Here is a 23,689-nt window from a genome sequence, read left to right on the forward strand (position 1 = left end):
GGCCCCCACAACCCCCCACCCCGTTCCTGCCTCCTGGCCCACCATGGTGCTGCCCCATGTGGCCCTTCGTGGCATAGCATGCCCCCTTCTCTTGGGAAATTTAAGTAATAAGTTCTTTCAAAGGCAGTTGTCTCACCTCTGTCAACCTACCATACCTGATTAAAATAAATGCCAGGTACAAATTTTAGAACAGAAACATACAAAGCAAAGCAAGAGAACATTACGTCATGAAAAGTTTTTAAAGTAAGAAGAGAGCCTAACATATTCATGACAGAAGTAAACCTAAACCTAAATATGTCATTTCAATAAATGCAAATGAGCTAAATTCACTTATTGAAACAAAGACTTTCAGATGGGATCACACACTCTTGTATGCAAGAAACGCCTAAAACAAAGTCAATTGGGAAGTTGCAAATGAACCAAGGTGTACCAAGAAAATACAAACAGAAAGAAAGCAAGTATGTCAGTATAAAAAGAGATTGAAATCAGGGCAAAGCTTATTAAAAGAGGATATTTATAATGCGAGGGGGGGCAATTCATAATAATTATACGGTCATGCACCATGTAACAACGCTTTGGTCAAAAAGCATATATGATAGCCGTCCCATAAGATTGGTACCCTATAGCCTAGGTGTTTAGTGGGCTATACCATCTAGGTTTGTGTGAGTACACTCTACAATGTTCTCATGACGAAATCACCTAACAACACATTTCTCAGAATGTATCCCCCGCAGTAAGTGATACATGAATTATTTTGATTAAAAGAGGAAAAAACTGGCCCGGGTAGTCCTTGACTTCTCTTGAAGAAATGGTGGCATCTGCAGAGACCCTAATTACACTGCTGGGCACCATAGGTCAGGTGGGATTCTCTCAGATGTCTCCTGCTTCCTTGATAGGTCGTCTGTGCGTGCACGTTCCCCTGCCCTGAAGTGTTTGGAAACTAAAATGAAAGGATGTGCTGGGGCGCAGGGCACTGACGAGGCGGTGGGCCAGGAGAGCTGTATGAACCGTCTCCAAGCTTGGTGCACCGTGGAGTGCTGTGCTCCATCTGCCAGCAGCTTCACCTCATGAGCAGGGCCTGCTGTGTGTGTGTGTGTGTGTGTGTGTGTGTGTGTGTGACTTGTCAGGCTGGCGTTCGGTGCATTGCAGGGTTTTGCCTTCTCTCATCCAGTGAGTAAACCCCTATTGATCTTGAGCCCCTTTAGTTCTCTTTATTTAGGAAATGATTTTGTTTTCTACTGGACTGCAGAAGAGAACAGGGAGAGACATATTGCGTTGTATATTGCAAGGTGTTAAGCATTTCCCAGCATCCTGTATCAGGATGCAATGACACACAGGGCTAAAACCGTGATATATTACACCTGTAGCTGTAGTATTTGCCATTATACAAACTTGGCTTTGGAGGGTTTCTTGGGTTGCGGTCTCCCAGAAGCAAACCCTGAGATAAGAAGTTGAGGATGATCAGTTTAGTTGGGAGGTGATCTGAGGAAATGCCAGTACGGTCACCAGTAGGAAGTGGGACAGGGAGGTAGAGACACTGAGAAAGTCACCACCGTCGCACCTGGGCTCAATCCCCTGAGGAGTTCTGAGAGGTATAGAATATGTGAGTCAGAGTTATTCCACCTGTGGGGTGCGGGAGCTGGCCTGCCTTGTTACAGGTTGAATTTTGCCACCAGGAAAAGATATGTTGAAGTCCCAACCCCCAGTACCTCAGAATTTGACCTTATTTGGAAATAGGATTGTTGCAGATGTAGTTAAGATGAGGTCATACCGGAGTAGGGTGGGCCCTCAATCCAACATGACTGGCATCCTTATAAAAAGAATGTCGTGTGAGCAGACAGAGACTCATGGGAAGAAGACGGCCATGTGAAGATAGAGGCAGAGAGTGGAGTCGTGCTGCCACAAGCCAAGGAGTGCCTGGGGCCACTGGAAGCTAGGAAGAGGCAAGGACGGATCTTCCTCTACAGGCTTGGGAGGGAGCACGACCTTGCCAACACCTCAGTTTTGGACTTGTGGCCTCCAGAACTGTGAGAGAGTAAATTTCTGTTGCTTTAAGCCACCCGGTTTGTGGTACCTTGTTACAGGAGCCCCAGGAAACCAGTACCATATTTGTATACCAACTCCTTGTCCACCATGAGGACTGCCTCCAAAAGCCATTATCCCCCCAGCACTTGTCTCTTGCCTTTGCCAGCAGCCCATCATGATCCCATGGCCAGAAAAAAAGACCCCAGGGAGAGAGAGAATAAGCAGCCTTCCAGAAGTGTGTGCCCAGATTTAGAACAAATTGCCGTCAAACGCATAGCGCTTGCCTTGCTCCCCATATGATACAGCTGAAACTCTCCTGGAAAAGTATTTCACTGAAAGTTAACCTGAAAAGAATCTGGTTAAATTAGCACAGGCAATTCTCAACTTCTCCATCACGAGGAGAATCAGGCCTTCCCGGATGAATAAAAGTCATACATGATTCCAGACTTATTTTTGCCGCCTCCCAGAGAACAGCTCTTTACCTGAACTGTCAAAACAGTAGTAATCAACCAAGTAGAAGCCACCATTGGTGAAGAATGAAATGACAGGTGAAAAGAAGGAGAAGGGGAAATTGTCCAACTGGCTTGCTGTAAGAAGCTGCAGGGATAATGTACATTTCCTGCACCATGCCATATGCCAGGTACCACTCTGAGTGTTCTGCATATCATCCTCATAACAACCCAATGGGACAGATATCTTTATTTTATGATGAACCTGGGGTCCAGAGAGGGAAAGCAACTTGCCCAAAGTCACACAGCTACTTAGTAACAGAGTCAGAGCCCTGAACATACAGAGTAGAAATTGACAGGCCCTGAGGGTCCAGGGATCTGTCTGCACCAGCCCAGATGCTGTGATTCCTAATCCAGAGTTATCCTCATTTTCCAGGCTTTGTCCTCAGCACTGAAAGATGACCCTTGGCCAGCTACTTCCGGAGCTCTCCAGATAATAGAATCTAAAAAGTAGTGTCTTATGATCATTTTTGAAACAGGTGCTTCAGCCTATTTAATCTTTCTCCAGCCCAGGGAACAGATGTCTTTTCCTGATCTCTTTCTCTTTATAGCCTGTGTATTCTTTTACTTCAAAGGTTTGCTTTTTTCCTATCCTGTTCCAAAGGCCAACAAATCCTAGTGCTGTCTTTTAGAATTCACTTTAAAGAATGGATTTGAAAATCACACTCCTCCCTGTTAGCACAAAGGAACCTGAGAACAGGGAGCTTTTGGCCTCAGGTGAATCTTTTATTGTTTCAAACCAAGACAAACATTTTTTCAAGGACGGTAGCACAGTCATTGTCACAAGCAGGTCAATACATCTATTTTGCGAGAGAGAATACGCTACAAGTCATGCTATTCATATTTTCAATAGCATTCTGGCAAAAATTAAAGACATTTTCAGTTGTGTCAGACAGTTAATGAATAGTAAATTCTACTTTCTGCCTTTGTGTAAATAAACGGTGTCTTTCGGTGAAGTGGTGGAAAACAGATAATGTGAAGGCTGCTTCTTAAAACTGCCCTTTGCTCCAACGACCATCAGCCCCTTCGGTTACCACTGAACTTTTCAGCTATTTTCTGTAGTTCCAAGTCCATCGCAGCCAAGTTTTCAAGTTCTTTTTCCTAGAAAATACAGAAAAGTGGAGGCGTGAGGTCCCAGGTTATTTTGTTACCATTTGAGGGAATATGAACAGAAGGGGGGAATTTTTGATATGTGAGAGCCTATGTGAGGCACCTTACATCAGTGGTTCTCAAAGTGTGGTCCCCCAACCAGCAGCATCACCAAGGAACTTGTCAGAAATGCAGATTCTTGGGCCCCACTCATGACCTACTGTATCAGAAACTCTGAGGGCTAGGAATGCCTATGATTCTGATGCACATGCAAGTTTGAGAAGAGCCGACCTACTCAATATTAGAAAAACCACTGTTTAGGCAGGTACAGCCCTGATACTGTCACCTCTGCCAGGTGTAAATTTCTGAATGTTGTAGGCCATGAGCTGATAAAGATAGACCAAAGCAACTAATTTCTGTTATCATCTGTTCTTTCCTACCCTGGGAAATCATGATGAAAATCAAATGACCAAGGAGAAGACATCAGAACAGTGGCTGTCAGCCTTGGCTGAACGTGGAAACCACCTGGGAGCTTTAAAAAATCCTGATGAAGGGGCCGGCCCAGTGGCACAGCGGTTAAGTGTGCACGTTCTGATTCAGTGGCCCGGGGTTCGCCGGTTCAGGTCCCGGGTGCGGACATGGCAACGCTTGGCAAGCCATGCTGTGCTAGGCGTCCCACATATAATGTAGAGGAATATGGGCATGGATGTTCGCTCAGGGCCACTCTTCCTCAGCAAAAAGAGGAGGATTGGCAGCAGATGTTAGCTCAGGGCTAATCTTCCTCAAAAAAAAAAAAATCCTGATGCCCAGGCAGCACCCAGTACCAAATAGAATTTCTAGGGGTGGGTTCCAGGCCCCAGCAATTTTTCAAGCTCTCCAGGTGATTCCAACATGCAGCCAATGTTGAGATGCACTGCAATAGCAGGAAGTGGGCAGGGATGTGGACAACGGCGAGATGCCGTGTGGAAATCAAACCTAGAGGTTGTCTCTACTCCGTTACTAGGGGTACATTCTCATGTGATTAGTTCCCACCAATTTCTCCCCATTAATATCAGATAGTGTTGATCATATTAACATTAACCATAGTAAGTTAATTTTAAACCAAAGCCCCACACTGTACCTCTTCCTCTGTCAGAACTCCCTGGCCAGCCCTGTCCTGTTCATTTTCTACTGTGTGGCGTGGGGTCATCTGCTCCTCAGAGTCATAGAAGTCCGGAAATTCGGCTGACTTCTTCCTGTAGTGAAGGAGCTGGTCCAGTTCGGCCACTCTGTCATACTGCCTTTTCAGATCGAGTTTGGGGGTGGGGTTTCTCTTCTCATATCCCCAATTCACATCCCCCTCAAAGGGTTTTTTCTCCCACCAGTCATAGTTGTATTCTGGGAAGAAATTCTTTTCATTCAAGGTCAGCCCATTTTCCTCTTCATCCTCGAGAAAATTGTCATCCATGTTGGCTTTTCTTTCAAAATGGCTGCTCTTCCACTGCGGAGGGTCATAGTATGGGCTGAGCAGCTCCCCTAATCTCTTCCTCTTCTCAGTGGTGTGACGGGGAGCATACTGTTTGCCTTGAAACCTAGCTCCCTCCCTGTTCTCTTTAGTGTCTTGCAGGTCCTGCTGCTGCCACTTCCCTTGGGCACCCTCCTCCCCCTTCTCCTCACCATAGTTGAGGTAATTTCTCAGCTCTCCTTGTGGATACCTCCTTGCCTTGTCCATCTGGCTTTCTTGAACTCGGTGGTGTCCTTCACCCAAGAACCGTTTCTCTTTTTCGTCGGGGGTGAAATAGGCACCTGGTTGCCTTCCCCTGGCTCTGTGGTGGCGTCCCTCCTCATGGCCCCCCTGTTCCTCACTTTCTTCGCTATATCCGCGTGCCATGTTGTCAAGCTCTGAGCTGGGGCGACTTCTCTTGTCTTCCTCCTCCTGGCTCTCCTCGCTGGGAGGCCTTGGAGCCCTGTATCCCTTACTTCCTCTGCTCCCATATCGTCCCCCCTCCAGGTCCTCGGGAGCCTGGACAGCTGGGTAACTCCTCACTTCTTCTCCATACTCAGGTTCTTCCTCTGAAGCCCTGTAGTGGGTTGGGTGGTGGTCCCTCTTTTCCCCTAAGCTGGCCACCCCCATGTTTGACTCCTCAGATTCCTCACGGGGGTGTCCCCTTTCCTCAGAGGGAGGATTCCCTTCTTGAGAGGACCTGTCAGGCCTGGTCCTCCCATGGTGGTGTCTTGGCCTCAAGCGTCGTTTGTCCACGTCAGGGCTGGCATCTTCCTCACTTTCCTCAGATTCTTCCTGGCTCCCAGGTTGGCTTTTAGACTCTTGGGGGTGTTTCTCCTGGTTCCTTGTCTCCTCCCCACTCTCCCAGCTACTCCTCTCTCGGCTGTGTGTCTTCTCCTCAAGGCCCCCGGCAGAGTGTGTGTCATATCTGGACACTAACTCCTCTTGTTTCTTAGCCGTAGGCTGATTTCTTTGGTTGAGAAAGGCATTTTGCATTTCCCCTGGCTTTTCAAGGTGTTGCTCTTTACTGCCATCTTCTCCATGCTCCCTTTTCTGATATTTCTCTCCTCCTTCCTCCCTGTCGTCTCCCTCACTCTTCTCAGAATGGCGTGTCTTTGCTTCTTTGGAGACTTGGTTGTCAGAGGGATAGAGGCTCCCTTGGAGCTCGGCTGCTCCCTCTCGGCTGTGCCCACCTCCCTCTGTGTCTGCCATTGTCGGGCCTTGGGTGTCCTCCTCCCCTGGGGCTCCAGCTTCCTCCCTACCAGAGGGCTCGTGGGCTTCTGAGACACCAGCTGGGTCTCTTAACAATCTTACTTCAAACCTTGTGTTTTCATTTTTACTTTTCTCTTCATCTTTGACCTCTTTTCCATCTATAATGAAAATAAAAAAGAGTGAGTATAACTTCAGAATTGCTTGTGGTTCAACAAGCACCAGCCTCAGTGATCACTACAGACCCTAAGGACCTTGAAAATCACTTGGATAATTTTTTAAGTTAATAAAGAATATACTCAGATTCCTTTTAAAAGCAAATGGTATGAAGGCTCCTTGGTTGTGTTTAAATCTAATAATAAACTCTCTATATTTTCACTTTTTCGTAACATCCAAGCAGCATCTCTCATTTGATCAATGATCAAATTGAAATCCAAATTAGATTTATTTATAAAATATTAGAATTTAGAACCACAAGAAGAAACTTTCTAATTCATCTAGTTCAACTTCCTCTTTTTGCAGATAAAGACACTGAGACTCAGAGGGGTGTAATTCAGGACCATTCTTTCCATATTTGCTCTAAGTAGGGGTTAAAAAATTAGCATTGTATAAATAGGTTTAATGAGAATCTAGCTAAATAAAGTTAAATAACCAAAATGGGAAATATCAGAATTCGAAGGAGGATTTAAAAGTTTTTAATTATTAGCTTATCAAACTTTTATTATCCAATCAACCATGTAGACTCAACCTAGCAGTAAGTGACAATATAACTTGGTAACTGGTGATAAGAAGCGTGGATATTTCTTCCCTGAGTGGAAAGGACCATTTCTTCCTTCCCTCAGGTCCCATCCACCCAACATGTTCTCAGATGTTGAGAGTGATCTTTGTATTTCATGAGTCAACAGTCGATGGTATAACTGATATTTTAATTGAATGCTGTTCTCGCCCATCTTTTCCAAATGTCAGTAGCTCCTTTACTAAATCCTCCTTAATGCAAGGGCATCCCATGAAAGGAGATATGCTGTTAACGCTGTCTGACTGTTAGCTGGGAGGGATCGGATTTCAACTCGTGTCACCAAGATCAGACAGAAGGCCTGAAGCCGAGGCCGCTCGCAGCTCAGGCGCGGCCAGCTGTGCTCCACGTCTGCGCTGTCCACTGTGGGAGCCACCAGCCCTTTGAGGCCGTGGAGCACTTGAAACATGGCTGGCCTGAACTGAGACATGCTACAGATATAAGATACCTACCAGATTTCAAAGGCTTCATATGAAAAAAAGAATGTAAAATATCTCAAATTTTCCTATTATGCATGTTGAAATGATACTATTTTAGATGCATTGTATCATATATATTCTAAATATATTGCATGTATACAAATTATATATTGAATTAAATATATTGGATAAAATTAAATATATTATTAAAGTTCATTTTACCTCTCTCTTTTTTTTTTTTCCACTGAGGAAGATTTGCCCTGAGCTCACATCTGTTGCAAATCCTCCTCTATTTCGTATTTGGGCCACTGCCACACATGGCCACTGACCAGCAGTGTAGGTCTGTGCCGGAGAACCAAACCTGGCCACCAAAGCGCAACGCGCCGGACTTAACCACTAGGCCAACAGGGCTGGCTCTTTTACTGTCTCTTTCTACTTTTACTTGTCTCTTTTTACTTTTTTAATATGGCTACTAGAAAATTTGAAACTATATTTGTGGTTCACATTATATTTCTATTAAACAGCTCTGATGAGTGATTTCGAACTGACGTTTGCAAAATAGAAAAAATTGGTCTGTTTTGTAAAAATGTCCAAGAAATAGTGGACAGTCTGTACCTCTTTGCTTAAAGCCCAGCCTGGCATGATAACATTCTCATGTCTTATGAGGCAACTGAAATGTCCCTGACCTGTCACACTCAGACCTCTGCGGGCTGGCCCCTCCCCCAGGCCTTTGCCTTTTAGGAGCCCGTGGCCATGTGTGCAGCACAGACCGGGGCTGGCCAGGTGGGCCCAGAGGGGCAGGGAGGCTTGGGCAGATACTGACGTCACTCTGAGTCGGCAGAAATAGCGCCAGCCATCAGACAGGATCTCAGCTTCCTGGGGCAGAGGCTATGGCCTCTTTCCTACTACCTGCTGGTCACAAATAGAAGTATTTTAATTTTTTCCCAGTTAATTGTGTGCTGCCTGTAGCAGCTTGCCTGGGGCTTAGCACTTCCTCCTAAATTTAGCTTTCTGCCCCCGCAGGTGAGATCAGAGGAGGGCTGTGGTTAGCAGCACAAGACCATTATCAATCTGTAAAACCAAGGTGTGAATCTCACCCTTACTTTCAAGTAAAAAGAGGAAAAGGCACCTTCCATCCCTAACTGTCACGTTGCAAGGACGACCAGATCAACCGCAGTCAAAGAGATTCTTATACATGTTAAGAAATTGGACTACGTATTCCCTAAGATCTCTTCAAGCCAGAAAACAATGATTCTTCCTGACTCCCCAAATCTTCCTTTGCTCAATAAGTGTATGCTGCTCCAGAGATGTGCGGGAGAGAGTGGGAGTAGAGATGGAGAACAGCTACGGGTGGGAGGGAGGGTGCCTGAAAGAATCCATCCATCCAATTGGCCGAAAGCTCCACCAGTCTTTGGTTCACTTTAAGACAAACCAGCAGAAGAGAGAAAACCAGAATAGGATAGAAGTCACAAACTTGTAGCCCAAAGGTGAATTCTGTTTGGCCTAAATGCCATTTTTAGTAAATTTGAATTCAGAGGCAATACTTAAATACCAGGAGATATTGCCTCAAGTCCACTTTTAACGTCTTGAAAAATCCCAAATCTGGTAACAGAGTCTGTATTTCTCCACAATAGTGTTGTAGCTGAGAAATATCTACTCCTCCTTAGAAGGGGCATGTGTCCTCCATTTTGTGTCACTTCTTGCCCTGCCTTACTCCTTTATGTTACCTGTCAGTCTGGCCCTGGGTGGCATTTGGGTCTGCAACCTCAGAGGAGCTCTTAAACCCTCTCACTCTTAGCATTGTAAGGGGTTATCTGGGGATAATGTATCCGGGGATCATGTCTGCAGAGTCCTGATAGACAGGGATCATTCGACTGTTATCACTTTCCCTGGGGCTTCTCAACAGACCTCAAAAGACCCCAGGGCACAATCAATGATGAGCAGAGGCTGGAATCCTATGGCCATAGCCTAAGGGCTATGAGTCTGACTTCAGCAAGCAAGCAGAGCTCTACTTTCCACAGCTTTGCCTAAGCAATCATGGTTCCTTGATGACCTAGTATGACAGACCCCACACTTTTGCATCCATCTGGCAAACAAAGAAAAGGGAAGGGCAATAGTGAGATGGGTTTGCCCAAAGGAGCAGCTTTTAGTTGCAGCCTGGAGCCCACTCTGCTCTCACTCATTCCTTATAATGGCAGGAAGAGAAAGCTGGGGAGAAATTCAGAAAGAGGTATGAAGCCTTGGAGTGAAAGGGAGGCTTCCTTCCACTGTTCATCGGGCCCCTACAGGCTCAGGCCCCCTCACCAACTGTGGTTACCCGGAAGCCCCCAATGGTAGATTGAGTCCCCCCAGGTTACTTTTTTGGCCAATTGTTCATACTTGTTTTTACCATTTTATGCATGAGGGCTCACGTGCAGCAATATCAAGGAAGTATTATCTTGCAATGAAAGATTTTGAAGGTGAAAAGAAAAAATATCCACTATTCTCAATCTGACTAAAAATTTAAAAATAGAGAAAAGTGTTAAGAGAACAGTGTTTTTGGATTTGTTTGAATCAGTTTGATTCATGCATAAAAGAGACTGCATAGTTTTGTAAAATTGATCTCTTAATGTCAACTCCCAGTGGATACTGCTCATGTTACTGTTCAAATTTCGTTTTCAACAGAAGCTGTTTGGTAAAGAGGAAACATCCCAATCTAGATGCAGAAGGTCATCGCTCTGACTCATTGGATGCTCTACTTCTGCCCTCACCCCTGCCAGTTCTCAGGTCCGCAACTCCCGGTACCATTTGGCAGTACCTCCCAATCCAATAAGCTCTGCGCAAAAATGGTTTAAACAGTCTGTCATGTAAAGAGGCTAGAAGTTTCCAAGTCACCTTTCCAAGCTTCTAACTTCTCACTGTCTGAAGAGTAGAGGGCAAAGAGAAGAATACTTTTAAAAACTCCTTCTCTCCTTTTATCTTCCAACACTCCCAGAACACTCAACCCCCCTTACCCCCAACCCCCACATCTAATCATAGACAAGCACTCCCCTTCCTTCCACCTCCTTCCACCCAAATGAAAGCCTGTTCCAAAAATCCAAACTCTGGAACCAAGGAATTTGAGAACTGATAGACATCTCAAAGACTCTGATTGAGTTGAACTCCCTCATTTTAGTTTGAGGAAATAAGCCCAGAGAGGCAAGGGATCTTTCCCCATGGTCACACAGCTATTAAATGGCAGAAGAAGAACTAGAACCATGTGTTCTATTTCCCTAGATACTAGTCTGTGCTGTTCCCACTGCATTATGCACCCGTGTTCATTTGGAGGTGAAGTGGAAGGTCAAGTGGAGGGAGCAGGAGGAAGGACTAGTCAAGGAACAAAGTTCTCCTGTAGTGCAGGACACTTACTCTTCTTCAGGACTTCTCGGCACTCAGGGGTGATGGGTGGAGCATTGGACTTCGACAGGGCATTTGAGAGGACCTCAATGATGCAATGAGTCACCTAGGGGGAAACCAGAAAGCAAGTTGGCAAAAGCTGGTGTCATTGGGATAACAGACTACTCAACCCAGAGCAGAGCCACTGTTGAGAGAGGCTTGGTATGTGCCCTGTACTGATGCAGCAGCCTTGGGCAGGAATGTAGATTTACAGGACCATAATGAAACCTCCCAGGCCTCTCCACAGAGCAGTGCAAGAAAGCATTGGGTCAAGATTACCCAGAGAAGAGAAATAAGCACCCATTTCTGAACAGGTTGGAAGGAGAATGGTGTGATGACACAGCTATCCTCGGGACACTAAAACATCCGTGAAGGAGATGAGAGCCCAGGGCAGGAGGGCATCCCTTGCCCCTATTCCTTCAGGGATGAAAACCTGGCTTTGTAGGACTGCATTGTGTTTTTATTGTTGCTGTTTGTTTGTTTTTGTTTTTTATTTTGTTTGGTTTGGTATGACAAGGAGTGGGAGAATCTAGAGTCTAGATGTAAATCTAGATTCTAGACTTCCATTTCAACTTACCATTTCTTCATTGCGGTTCCTGTTATCCGCTGGCATAGAACTGACAACTTTGAAGGAGAAAAAGAATGGGAAATGACTTGAGTTGATTTTTGGAAGCTGTGTGAACCCAAACTCACAAATCACCCCCACTCCCCACACATTACTTGGAGGGAGGGGGAGAGTTGGCGCTGAGCAGAATGGAAATAGTTGGGGATGATTGCCCCAGGGGCCATAATTGCCTCAGCTGCCTGTATACACACACACACACACACACACACACAGTAGTTTTCCTTAGCAATGTCTTAAACATGATTTGGAAATGAATGCTTTCTTATATCCAATATAAATCAAATCCAGATCACAGACAAGGGGAGCGTCTGGGTGTTAATTACACAGGCGCTCTCAATGAGTGAAAAATACATTAAACTGTAAACTTATGATCTGTGAAGTTTTCTATGTGAATATTGTACTTCAATAAAAAATTAAAACAAACCTAGTTTAAATGAAACCAGAGTACCCTCTCAACTCTTCTGCCTACCCCCAATGGGTAAAGAACTGTAGTCCTCTCTGCCTCTTCCTGTCCCCAAGAAAATGTCCTCTCCAAAACTCACTTCCTTTACAAAGACATGGTTGTGACTATCTTACATAATTAATTACCTTGTTTTTGCCCCCAGGCCTTTGCCTGAACAGGTTGCTTATGCATCTGTATCAGTGATGTGTTTCCCTTCTCCCACGTTTATGCAGCCATGTAAAGAACATGGGAGGTATATAATTCTATTAGTACAGCATCAAGTCCATAATAACATATGCAAATAGCTGTTTAACAACTGGTTTATGAGGATATTTTAAAATTTAAAATTTTAATTTATTTAAATTAGATTTCATGAGATTCTGCTTATTTTAAACCAGCAATTGAAGTGCCTTTGTCGTCTTAAGGAAATGCTTCAGGTGATTTTAATTTCCATTAAAGTGCCACTTTTTTTTTTCTCTTTCAAAGCTGCTTAGATTCTTTTATCTTTGGCTTTGTTCTGTCTAAGCCCTTTCCATTGGGGAAGCTCACAGCGTTTACATATAGGCACATGTCCACAATTCTCCTGCATTCCTTGGAGTAGATAACTGCTATTATGGCTGGAGAAGCTCTGGGCAAAAATTCTAGGTCCCTGAGAGAAGAGAAGAGCTAGCTGGAGCAAGAGCAAAACTTTCAGACATCAGCTATGGAAGCTACTGACATGCAGTTTATTTATAACCAGCAACCTGACCTCTCCTCCCACAATGCTTGCTCTCTAAGTCTCTTTACATCCCTCCATCAATTACATATCATAGGGCTCCATCTAGAAATAAAACACATTTCATTTACTCACCTTAATGAATCTTTCTTTTCAAAGCAGGCCTGGGATCTACTGTAATTGTTTCAAGAGGCCCAAAGTTATCCAGCGTGTTAAAATCACTTGTAAGAGGTTTGAGAAGTGGCCAAAGAGGTATGAAGACCCCATGATCTTCCTGAAATATAGTTCACATAAGATCCGGGTGGCCTACCTTTGCACCCAGGTCCAATATGCTGGGCCATTATTTTATCCTCCAAATGGCTGTTACTTGGAAACATTCCCACTTTCACACTTACTCTTTCCACCTGAAATCTGTGAAATCCTCTGGAAATAAACAACTGAGAGAATTACTCCTCTAATAAACTAGAAGGTGTCTTTTTAACATCTAGCTTTACTAAATCTTCTTTGGTAATGCAGTTTCTTGCTAATAACTTTTCTTTGTCACAAATGTAAAATAGGTGCTTTTATTAACTATTGATATTGCCAAAGTATTACCAGTCATCAGATTTGGAGAGAGAGAAATATCTTCCTTTTATTACTCTAAACAATTTTTAGCTTATATTTGTTTTTACAGAACAGTCCTGTTTTTCTGACTGAGGCTCTTCAGTGATCTTTTTGACAGAAAGGAACTAAGGGCTCCATATGAAAGAACATTACACGTCTTGGTGAGACGTCTCAGTTTCATTGTATTTCTTCCAATAGACTCTGTGACAGCAAAGGTAATAACCAGAGACATGGTGATTTCCCTAAAGTAGTTTAACTTATTTTTGTATAAAGTAAGATTCAGGGGGCACAAAAGAAAACCCAATGATAATGATAAAAGTGAAGCAGTCAAGTAGTAGAAAAAAATTTTAAATAATATTGTATGATAAATCTGAGGGTAACTTCCAAAGTATTAATATTTCATAAGACTATCAAAGTTTGATCCCAGCTAGAAAATACAGCTATAAAAAAGTTCAGCAAGCTCTTCTGAATGCAGAAACCATCTTACATAGTATGATATGGATATCATGTAGCTAATTCACGCATGTTAATTTTTACAGTGCACAGCAGCTACTGTGGAAAGGTGTGGATCTTCCTTCAGAAGCTCTTAAGGGTAGGAAATGAACCAAATAGTTTCCTGAGATTTCCCCCAGCCCTGTGATTCTTTGTTAAATAACAAACTCTGCTAGAATGCTACCTTATCTCATTTCCAGACATTGGGAGGAGGTGGGAATGGGGACTGCTAATGGGTAGGGGGTTTCTTTCTGGGGTGAGGAAAATGTTCTGAAATTTGATAACGGTTATTCAGTCTGTGAATATACTAAAAATCACTGAATCATGCACTTTAAAAGGACAGATTTTATGGTGTGTGAATTATAGCTCGACAAAAATTTTTTAAAAAGAATACTGTCTCCCTTTTAATATTTGATATTAATATTTATTTGATATTGATATTTAATATTTGATATTAAAATATAAACCCTTCTTAAAATATTCTCTTGCATAAGAGAGCTGTAAGTATCTTACCACTATAGTTAAATAGATCTCACAAATGACACTGTTTTTATAGAGTATAGCACAATGTATAGCCTAGCTTTAGCGTTTTAGGCAACTCCTTTCTGAAAATATTTTTGACCAGAAAGGACTCTAAATATTCATTTGGTTTTCTTTTAATTAAATTGAGAACATGTATAGGCAATTTGTAACAGCGTCAAGAATTTTAGAAAATTCTGAAAGTATGTAGCTTGCAATAAAACGAATTACCACTGGCTTTCATATTCTCTCTTTACTTTTGGGATCCAGTAATTGCTGTCAGTGAAAGCTTCATATTCACGAGTGGCAATACCTCGATTCTAGTTAGGAATCTCAATCTCAGATAAGAATAATATTCTATGAGGTCATTAAACAGCCAAAGAAAACCTCCAGTTTAATCTGGTGGTGCCATATTTACTTCTCAATGGTCTCAATACTCTGAGTGACTTGACTTCAACACACACACTCACACACACACAGACACACACACCCATTTTTTCAAATCCCCAGAGATCATTTCTTCGAGATCCAGAGTAGTTTGAAAGACTAGTCCCCCAATCTCCCACACATGAAGAGACATTGTCAAATATCTACTACCTAAAATTTCATCCTCCCAAATTGACTAAAATGACTTTTTTTTTTTACTACTCCAAGAACATTTTTGTGGTTATTTTCTACTTGTCATTTTTCTAGAGTATAAAAGTCAAAATGTCTACTGCAGTTTCCATTCATAACTTAAAAATGGATTCATCTGAGCGTGAAATTACCTCTCCCCAGAGACAGAAATACAAAATATAGAAAAATATTACACTAAACCTGTACATGCATATACATGAACACACATACACATATATTATAAATGAACATGTTAAGAAAAAAGATATAAGATATCATATACATACCAGGCTTACTTTCATCTCATTGAATTTAAATAACAACAATAAGAAAGAAAATTATGCAGGTGCCAACTAATGTCATAATACAGGTACTCCTGTCTCTCTGTGGTCATCTGGCTTTAAAAAGCCTAACAAATATTTAAATACAGATGCAGAATAAGACTATAACAGCGTCTAGACAAGTAGAAAGAGCATGGTATTTTAGAAGTGAGCACAAAATGTGGGGTTTCCCTGGAGGCGCGGGCACCTTCTCTTTTTATCTACAGGAAAACTCAGATATGAAAAGACTGAGACTCTTCTGGTTGGGCTAGGAAGCCCTCTGGCTTTCTCCAAGTGAGACGATGGGGCGGGGAGTTGAAGGGAAACACCCAGGGAAGAGAAGAAATTAAGAACGTCAAGCAAGAGGGAGAAACCTTGGACCCTACCCCCTCTCTCCCAGTATCCGCCAGCCTATGTGCCCAGAGCGGCTGTGAAGACCGAGGCTAGCGCTGTCCGCGGTGCTGAACGGCCCGCCGCACCCACTCACCGGCCACCACCGCCGCACCCAGGAGGCCGAGAAACACCGCCGGCTGCATGGCCCGGCTCGCCCGAATCTGCGCGGAGAAGAGGATGGCGGCTGGACCGGTGAGTGAGATGCGGACGGAAGGCGAGATGAAGATGCTCCGAGGAAGCAGCTTTGCGTCCTGGTCCCCGCGGTGTGGCGCGGTTGGCGCAGGCCCCGCTCTTTTAAAGGGCAAGCCGGGGCCGCAGGGCTGGGAGGGGCGGGCACCCAGGAGGCGGCACCCCCTCGCTCAGCCCTGACGTCACGAAGCGGCCCCGAGGCCGACGGCGCAAGTAAGGAGAAATTTACGCCAGTCCTTTCGCCGGGGTGCTCTGGGTCTGCAGCGGGGGTGGGGAGTAAGACGGACGAAAGAATAGAAGGGTGAGGCGAGGCAGGGCAAATCTGAGACCCGGGGAGAGGCAGGAGGTCCCGCTTAGACTGCCCAAGCTTGCTCCTCACCTCCCTTCCCTGCCACACCTCCAAATCTAAAAACGTGTGTTTGAGTCTGTGTTTGGTGTGCGGTTCTGTTGAGAATGTGTCTACGACTAAGTCTGTTTTTTTGTCTCCACTACCCAGCGGAGGGTAAGACTCCTACTACCTAGAGAGGAATAAACGGTGGGCAAAAATGGAAAAGAAAATGATGGCTTTAAAAATAAAAGGTGCAGCTGGACAATATGGAACCTGCTATTCCTTCAAACTTTCGGTTTTAAATCTATATCCCTACTCATCCTATCTATCTATCAGTCACATATCCATCTACCTATGTACTTTTGTGACTCTCTCTCACATGTGATATGAACACATAACATATACACATGGTAAAAATTTTAAAAATCAAATGGTACAAAAGGGTTTACTATAAATGTCTCTCTTCCACCTCTATCTCCCCAAGTTGCCCAAATGCCCTCTGCAGAGCCCAGAAAACTTAACCACTTTCTGTTGTTTGGGCTTAATTTATGTTGGAACATATACAGCTGCATCTTCTTTTGAATGGCTGCACTATATTACCTTGACTGTATTAACTAAAATTTATTTAACCAGTCCTCTTTTTGATGGGCAATTTTTTAGGTTGTTACCCCTTGGCCTTTAATTATTCCTTTACAACAGAGCCCTACTGTCAGGGGTGAGTATTAGAATAACCTTGTAGGGTCTAGTATATTCCCTAGGTACTGTGCATCCTTTCTTGCTTTAAAATTGAAATAGGAAAGTAGTTTCTTACTATGTGCAAGAGAAGGATGAAAACGTCTTCCAGGATATTTTTGATGTGGGTTCTCTAGTCTAAGGAAGAAGCAGCAGGCAAGTGCCCTGCATTGAAGAGAAACAATCCAGAATCTTCTCTGATAACACAGGCTTTGGGAATAGAGTGAGCCTTCGTTTGGGGTCTCTTTCTGGGAGAGCAGATGTCTGCCTGCAGAGCTAGAAGGAGGTTTCTCTGACCTTCTTCTGAAAATCATTCAGGCTCAAATTCTTTTTGCCTATGCTGAGTGATGGCTGCGTCTTCCTGAAAAGGCTGAGAATTACTTTATCAAGATCACAGCCAGAGAGTATTTAAAAGAAGAGTCTTAAAAGAACATTAATGGGACAATTGGTAAAATTTGAGTAAGATCTGTAGAGTACATAGTAGATATTGTATCAATGTTAATTTCCTGATGTTGAGAATTGTACTGTGATTATGTAAGAGAATGTCCTTGTTTTTAGGAAATACACATTGACGTATCTAGAGGTAAAAGAGTGCTGTATATCCAATTTACTCTCAAATGTTTTAGAAAAAATATAAAAGAGGAAAAGAGCTAATACTAAGGCAAGCAGAGCAACATGTTCACATTTGGAAAATTGGGGTGAAAAGTATATGGGAATTTTTAACACTATTTTTGCATTTTTCCTAAATCTGATATCATTTTACACAAACAGAAAAAATGTTCTTGGCACAAAAGATTCTGTCTAAAACCCCTGGAAAGCATTGGGTACAGAAAAAGAAGGTGTTAGTGAGGACCCTTCCTTGGGTACTGATCTGGGACAAGTTCCTCCTGTACTGTTGAAATCATGTAAGGTTTCCATCTGCTCTTGGAAATGCACTGATTGCCAATAGTACTTTGAAATCGCCACTTTCCAGGAGCATCTGCATTCCAATTTTCCAGCAATTTCCCTCTCCTCTTGCTCCCTTGAAAAACACAGGATTAAAAATGTTCATGTCATCTTGCAGCTTCTCAGACTGGGCTTGGGGTGAGTTTATTACTCCTCAAGAAAAGTCTTCTCATTATGGCCAATTGGCTCACAGCCAGTTCCTATGTTCAGTCATACCTTTCTTTTTTTGCATTATTTTATAAAGTTTTTATTACTTTGCCTTTCACATTTAGATCTCCATGTACCAGAAAGAAAGAAGGCCTTTGGGAGGAGCATTTCTGAGGAATTCTCTCAAAGCAGGATGACTGAGGAAAACCAATATTTTCCTTAGGAAACATGGCTTAGAATAAACATGGTATGAGATAAGGTACGGTCACATGTTTTACCATATTGCCACTTAACTGATCTGGGAATTTTTTTATTGAAGTGACCATCCTTTCCCACTTGCTCTATAGTGTCACTTTGAAAGAAAATCTAGAGTCCATACGTGCCTGGGTCTGCTTCTGGACTCTTCCAGGATATTGATCCATCCTATTTCATTAGTCTATTTGTTTATGCTTGGATCAGCACCACACTTGCTCTATCACCATAGCTTTTTAGTGTCTTGATATCTAGTGGAAAATGTCTTCCCACCTTGTTTTTCTTCAGGAGAATATTGGTCATTCTTGGCCCTTTGCATTTTCACATAAATTTTAGAATCAGTTGTTAGTTTCCATGAAAAAAAATATGTTAGGCTTCTGATAGGAATTGCATCAAATCTATAGATGAATTTGGGAACAGCTGACATCTTTACAACATTGGCAGACTTAGGCTTATGATCGCTGATAATGTTCTAGATATAATCTTAACTCAAGTAGTAGAAAATGCTATTACCACAGGAAAAGAAAAGAAGGCCACAGGGAAGATAATTTCTCAGAAATGCTCTCAAAGAATTAAGGAGGAAGACAAATCTCCTTTAGGAACCAGTGTTTAGAATAAACCATGGTTTTGTACATGGCTCCTGAAATAGGTTATCCATCAGGGGCCAGCCAGCAAAATGAAACCACTAGAAGGACCTTAAGACAGGAAGTAATACACAGGGATTAGAAAAGCTGAAACAGCAAATAGGGGAAGATCAGGAGACCCAGAGGTCAGTAACTGCAGGCAGCTGTTACACCCCTAGGGAACAGAAGGACAAAGGAAGGATGTGACCTCACTGGAGCCCAGAACACGGGCCACTTGGTAGGAGTGGGAGCCTCTGCAGGCTAGGAAAGCAGGATTTGGGGCCATGGAGGAAGGGCTGTCTGGTGGGAGCTAGAACGCAGAAGAGAAGCAGCCCGTGCTAGAGATGCATCGCCTCCTCCCAAGAGGAGAAAGGGGGAGAAATACACTGGCTTCTCCTTTCTTTCAATGCCAGTGCCTCTTAGAGGCTGAATGTACCTGGGAAAGACAGACAGGGAAGCCTAGGGAATAGAGTTTGCAAGGGCCAGTCCTTCCAGTGATACAGAACAGAGGAAGGAATCAAAAAGCAAACAGACAAATGGCATATAGATCAAAAGAGTCTAGCAGTACAGTACTGATTTAGATTTTCTCTCAAAATTCATGAAGTCATTTCATTTGCAAATATAAACACTTACTATGTGTCAAGCACTGTGGTAGATGCGTATTCCATTGGCTACAGCAAATTACATGGTCAATCCCAACACTATTGGCAAAAGGAAATGCACTCCTCCTACTCCAGCAGAGTTCACGGGTGTAGGCAGCTCCAAGTCTACAGAGGAGGGTGAGAGAGCATAGCATGCCAGGAAAACGGCATTACCATAGAAACAGCTGCCCTGCAAATGTGCACCTACAGAATTCCCTGTATTTGTGGCCATAGGACAAATGTTTATCTCTTGTGACTTTCAGGATTTTTCCTAATAAAGAGCACCAAGTACTTTTCCTTAGGTGGTTTGGTCCTAGAATACATTTAGTACCTGGTTTCTTCTGTCAGGTCAGATTCCTAATTCACTTTGACATAATTAAGAAATCATAAACCAAATCTTTATCTTAAGAGAAGATGGAAACTATTTTTTTAATCCACTATATTGTGAGTAATGTAACTCTATATAGCTTGTGTGTAGTTGCATATTAATAAAAATTAACATTTCTCAAAAGAAATCAAGGGAGAGAGCTACAACCACTCAGATGTGACTAAACAGGGCATGTTCTTCTTCAATTCGAGTTAGCAGAAAATTAGATGTATTAGATGAACAGATTCACTTATTTGTTTATACAAGGGACAGAAAGCAAGAAATGGATATTGAGAACTAGGTGCCATAACTATGGTTGGGTCTGATGAGTTGATAAGACCATCAGGCTCTTGACAAATCTACTACAGTTAGCAACATATCACATGGTAAGGATATAGGATGGAGGATGCTTGCTGGTCTCTCATCTATTCCTCCTCCAACACACACACAAACATACACACATGCACACACACACTCACACACTTTGCAGTAGATGCTGCTGGTTCCCTGCTCACTTCTCTCATTTCCCTCATCCTTATCACTTTGGAGTACACTGGCTTGATTTCCAGTGGCAAGACCTCCATTTCTTTACCTAGCGCCTTTCTTTGGTCACCAGAGCCAACAGTGCTATGCAAATGGCAGGCTGGAAGTGCTGAGGAGGTAAGGTCCCAGGAGCAGTCCTCACCCAAAGACTGATAGAAGTTGGTGTACAAAGACCCCAGATTCCCACATCCCTCTGAGGTGTGTGTTCTCCACAGGCTGCGAGTTTCCCAGTGGGACTGAGCTCTAGTTACCCGCAGTGGGAACTTTCTTGACAGCAAGCTCTTTATGGCTGCCTTTCCTTCTCTGTCTCGCTTCTCCACTCCATTTTGCAGTTTCCTGGAATTATCTCCAAAATGAATTATTTGTAGTCAAATCTTTGTCTCAGGGTCTGCTTCTGGGAGAAATTAAACTATGACACATATATTCACAAACCTATAACAGGCTGTTAAATAGAATTTTTCTTGTTACGTCTGACTTTTGGCTGAGGCTTCAGAGCTAGAGAACATGGATTTTAAGTGCCCACACATTCCAAAGTGAAGAGCCAGTCTCTATAAGACTTAGTAACATGGGGCTGAGCTGGCACAGTGGCTGTCATGACGTCTGTGTAAGGTAAAAGAGAAATGCCAAGGGACTGATTGGAGAATTTGTTTGAAGGGAGTTTCTAGGGAGCCCTGTACTGTTTCATGATGCTCCTTCCTAACTCTTCCAAGTGAGGGGCCCTAGGAAAACAGCTCATAAATGTGAGGTTACCTGCAGGAAGGGAGACTGACACCTCATTTCCTGGCTGGATGGTTGCTCAGCTGCAGAAACCCATCCACTCCCTATAATGCTACTAGAGGAGAATGGGAAGTAGACCATAGGGCAGTTTAATTTGTATCCCCAAGAGCCCAAGAGCTAAGTGAAGAAGGTAGAGGTCAGCGGGATGTCAGTTGGAGCAGCCTGCAATGGCAAGTTGGGGAGAGAGGGCAGTGACTGAAGTGTGCATGTCCAGGGTGTTTCCTTGGGCCAAGTGGACTCCAGGGAATGTAAGTGGTCTCAAGTTATCCCCAAAGGCCCATGATTGATGGAGTAACAGCACCCCAGGGATGTACTGGTGATGATAACTGAGAGGCGTTGTGAGAGGTCAGACAGAGAGCATCACCCCTGTCAGGGATTGGTGGAGTGAGGAGGTTGCCATGAAGGACTTTAAAGAATTGACAAAAGTTCCCTGTGAAAGGGCAAGCCAGCCTCTAAAGGTGTGCCACAACAGACGACACTGAATATCCAAGAGAGGACACTGGAGATGGTGACCTCTGATTCCCCCTCTGTCTTCTCTGATCTTCCATGTTGTTCCAAACTAGAAGGAGCTGAGGGGAAGAAGGCAAAGGGTGGGAAGGAAAGAAACAAGGGAACAAAAGAATGGGTCAGCCCTTCCCTCTTCCCGATGACCAGTTCAGGGTCAGGTAGAAGATGGGGGCTACAGAAGCTTCCATTTGGGTGAAAAAATAGAAGTTTGAACTGTTGTCCAAAGTTAATGAAAAGGTGTTGTTTCTGCCTGAGATACTGCCCAGGGATCAGGGAGATTTGACAGAACATGCTTGAAGGCAGCTGTGAGAGAAGAGTGAAGCTGTTTCCTGGGTGTACCTTCCAAGTTCAGCATGTTCACAATGACATATGTGTCATATAGGATTGAAAAATGCTTACATGTTGTTTACACATATAAGAGCTGCAGTGTAAGAGGGAAGGCTCTGATTGGAATAGAAATCATGAGGCATTCCCCAAAGATAAAAGCAGACGGGTTCAGAGTGAAGGAGAAATATCACAGCCGCTAAGAAAGGACTAATGCAAAAGATCGGAGGAGCTTTAGGCTTTCTCCAAGCCCAGAAGCAGGAGGGAAGCTGGGGGTAACTGTGAAGGAGTTTGAGTGGGCTTGCATCCTGTTCTGTTGGGTTCTTTTCACCTCTTAGTAGCAACTTCTTTTCATCTCTGATGCCTTGATGCCCACAGACTCTTTCTCCTCCTCCCCTGGAAAAGCCTTCTCTATATGGCATTCTTCCTAGGGATTTTTGAAGTTTGGTCTTTTTCCAAAATATTTATTTCAGTTTGTGGAATTTCCAGCACCAAGCCAGAAATGACGGTCGTGACCTTGAAATCACACCACTTTCAGGCCAACAGGGCTGATAGTGGAAATCAGAAGCAGTCCTGTGCTGATCATTTTGAGGTCTCCATCTCGTGTTCTGCCTGCTGCATTCTCCTGGCCCTTCTCTCTATGCTCATCCTCAGGAGTCATGAAATGTAAGTTGGTTCTGTCTCATGATTCTGAGAGATCTGTTGGGCTTAATAAGCCCTCTTTGTTCTGAGAGGAGGCATTCTTCTGCTGATGCTGAATTTTTAATTATTTATGGTGAACACTAGAGTGTACCAACTCCCAGGCAGGCCTCTAAAATGTATTCGGTAGATGTAAACTCCAGGAAAACTCCATGTGGGCTAATTTCAGTTTAACACCTATGAATATTTTATTTCCCAATAACTCATAATGGTCCCCCAGGAGCCATTATTGTTAAGTAAATTTGCATAGTCCAAAACCTCCCAAGATGTAATTGCCCATAGTTTTGTTCTGGGTAACAAAGACATATATGTATTGTGGGCCACTTCTCATCAATTTTATTAAAAGATGGCCCTCCGTCTCGTTCTCCCTCTCCTCCAGCTGCCTTTCCTTTCTTTTACATTCACTCACAAAACTGAGAAAAGACCAAATAATATTATCCTGTCATATAACCATGGTACTTCCTAAAACTGTAAATTACCAATGGAGGAGCCAGTCTCAGCTCAATCTTTTTGTCTTTTAGAAGGCAATATTATACTATCAAGTATGAAAATAAATATTGGAAGACTTACTGGATTTAGTTCTTTCCCCCTAGAAGTACAATGGAGGCAGACTTCATAGCTAACTTAGGAAAGAAGAATGAACTTTGCAAGAATATAATCCAAGGGGCAAAGTAGTACCTCTGGTCCTGCAGACTAAAGCAGAAGTCTCAGCGTTCATCAGACTCAAGTCTACTGGAATATGGGTCAGTTTATAGACTAGAGATGGAAGAGGAAGAAAAGGAGCACCCCAAAGACCTGACTGAATATATAGCCCAGGGAGAGATTCAAGAAAGGTCACAGCAACATGGAAGAAGAGAGTTGCCTTAAGGGGAGCGGTTTAGGCACTGAAAAGTGAACCTGAATTTGCCTCATTCCTGAATTTACCCAAGGACACCATGAAATGGATAGAC

General features: G+C 43.4%; 2 protein-coding genes across 8 annotated transcripts in view; one reads left to right on the top strand and one right to left on the bottom strand.

Annotated features, from left to right (window-relative positions):
- The window catches only part of MCM8 (minichromosome maintenance 8 homologous recombination repair factor), a 59,505-nt gene extending 46,320 nt beyond the window's left edge, over window positions 1-13,185 (top strand). For all 3 annotated transcript variants that reach the window (XM_070587893.1, XM_070587891.1, XM_070587892.1), the window contains one exon: window positions 10,192-13,185. In XM_070587893.1, the coding sequence (XP_070443994.1) occupies window positions 10,192-10,339 (148 nt within the window). In that variant the 3' untranslated portion in view covers window positions 10,340-13,185. The remainder of the gene's footprint in view (window positions 1-10,191) is intronic.
- CHGB (chromogranin B) lies at window positions 3,240-16,341 on the bottom strand. 5 transcript variants are annotated; one of them, XM_070587896.1, is made up of 6 exons: window positions 16,234-16,321; window positions 15,760-16,112; window positions 11,519-11,565; window positions 10,915-11,008; window positions 4,744-6,476; window positions 3,240-3,635 (listed from the first exon to the last, which is right to left on the bottom strand). In XM_070587896.1, exons 2-6 carry the CDS (start codon window positions 15,806-15,808, stop codon window positions 3,552-3,554), a joined length of 2,007 nt encoding a protein of 668 aa, XP_070443997.1. In that variant the 5' UTR covers window positions 15,809-16,112; window positions 16,234-16,321; the 3' UTR covers window positions 3,240-3,551. The 5 variants fall into 5 exon arrangements, with proteins under 5 accessions (XP_070443997.1, XP_008536792.1, XP_008536867.1 ...); XM_008538570.2 differs by lacking the exon at window positions 16,234-16,321 and adding an exon at window positions 12,859-12,997 and having other exon boundaries at window positions 15,760-15,932; XM_008538645.2 differs by having other exon boundaries at window positions 15,760-16,341.
- Between the last annotated feature and the right edge of the window lie 7,348 nt (window positions 16,342-23,689).

Source organism: Equus przewalskii, chromosome 21 (genome assembly GCF_037783145.1).
Source record: "Equus przewalskii isolate Varuska chromosome 21, EquPr2, whole genome shotgun sequence".
NCBI lineage: Eukaryota > Metazoa > Chordata > Mammalia > Perissodactyla > Equidae > Equus > Equus przewalskii.

Coding starts and splice junctions, on each gene's coding strand:
- CHGB (XM_008538645.2), bottom strand. CDS start 15,808: ATGCAGCCGGCGGTGTTTCTCGGCCTCCTGGGTGCGGCGGTGGTGGCC. Junction 6,477..10,914: donor CCGAGAAGTCCTGAAGAAGA/GTAAGTGTCCTG, acceptor TTTTCATTATAG/ATGGAAAAGAGGTCAAAGAT. Junction 3,636..4,743: donor GAGTTCTGACAGAGGAAGAG/GTACAGTGTGGG, acceptor TGTATTTTCTAG/GAAAAAGAACTTGAAAACTT.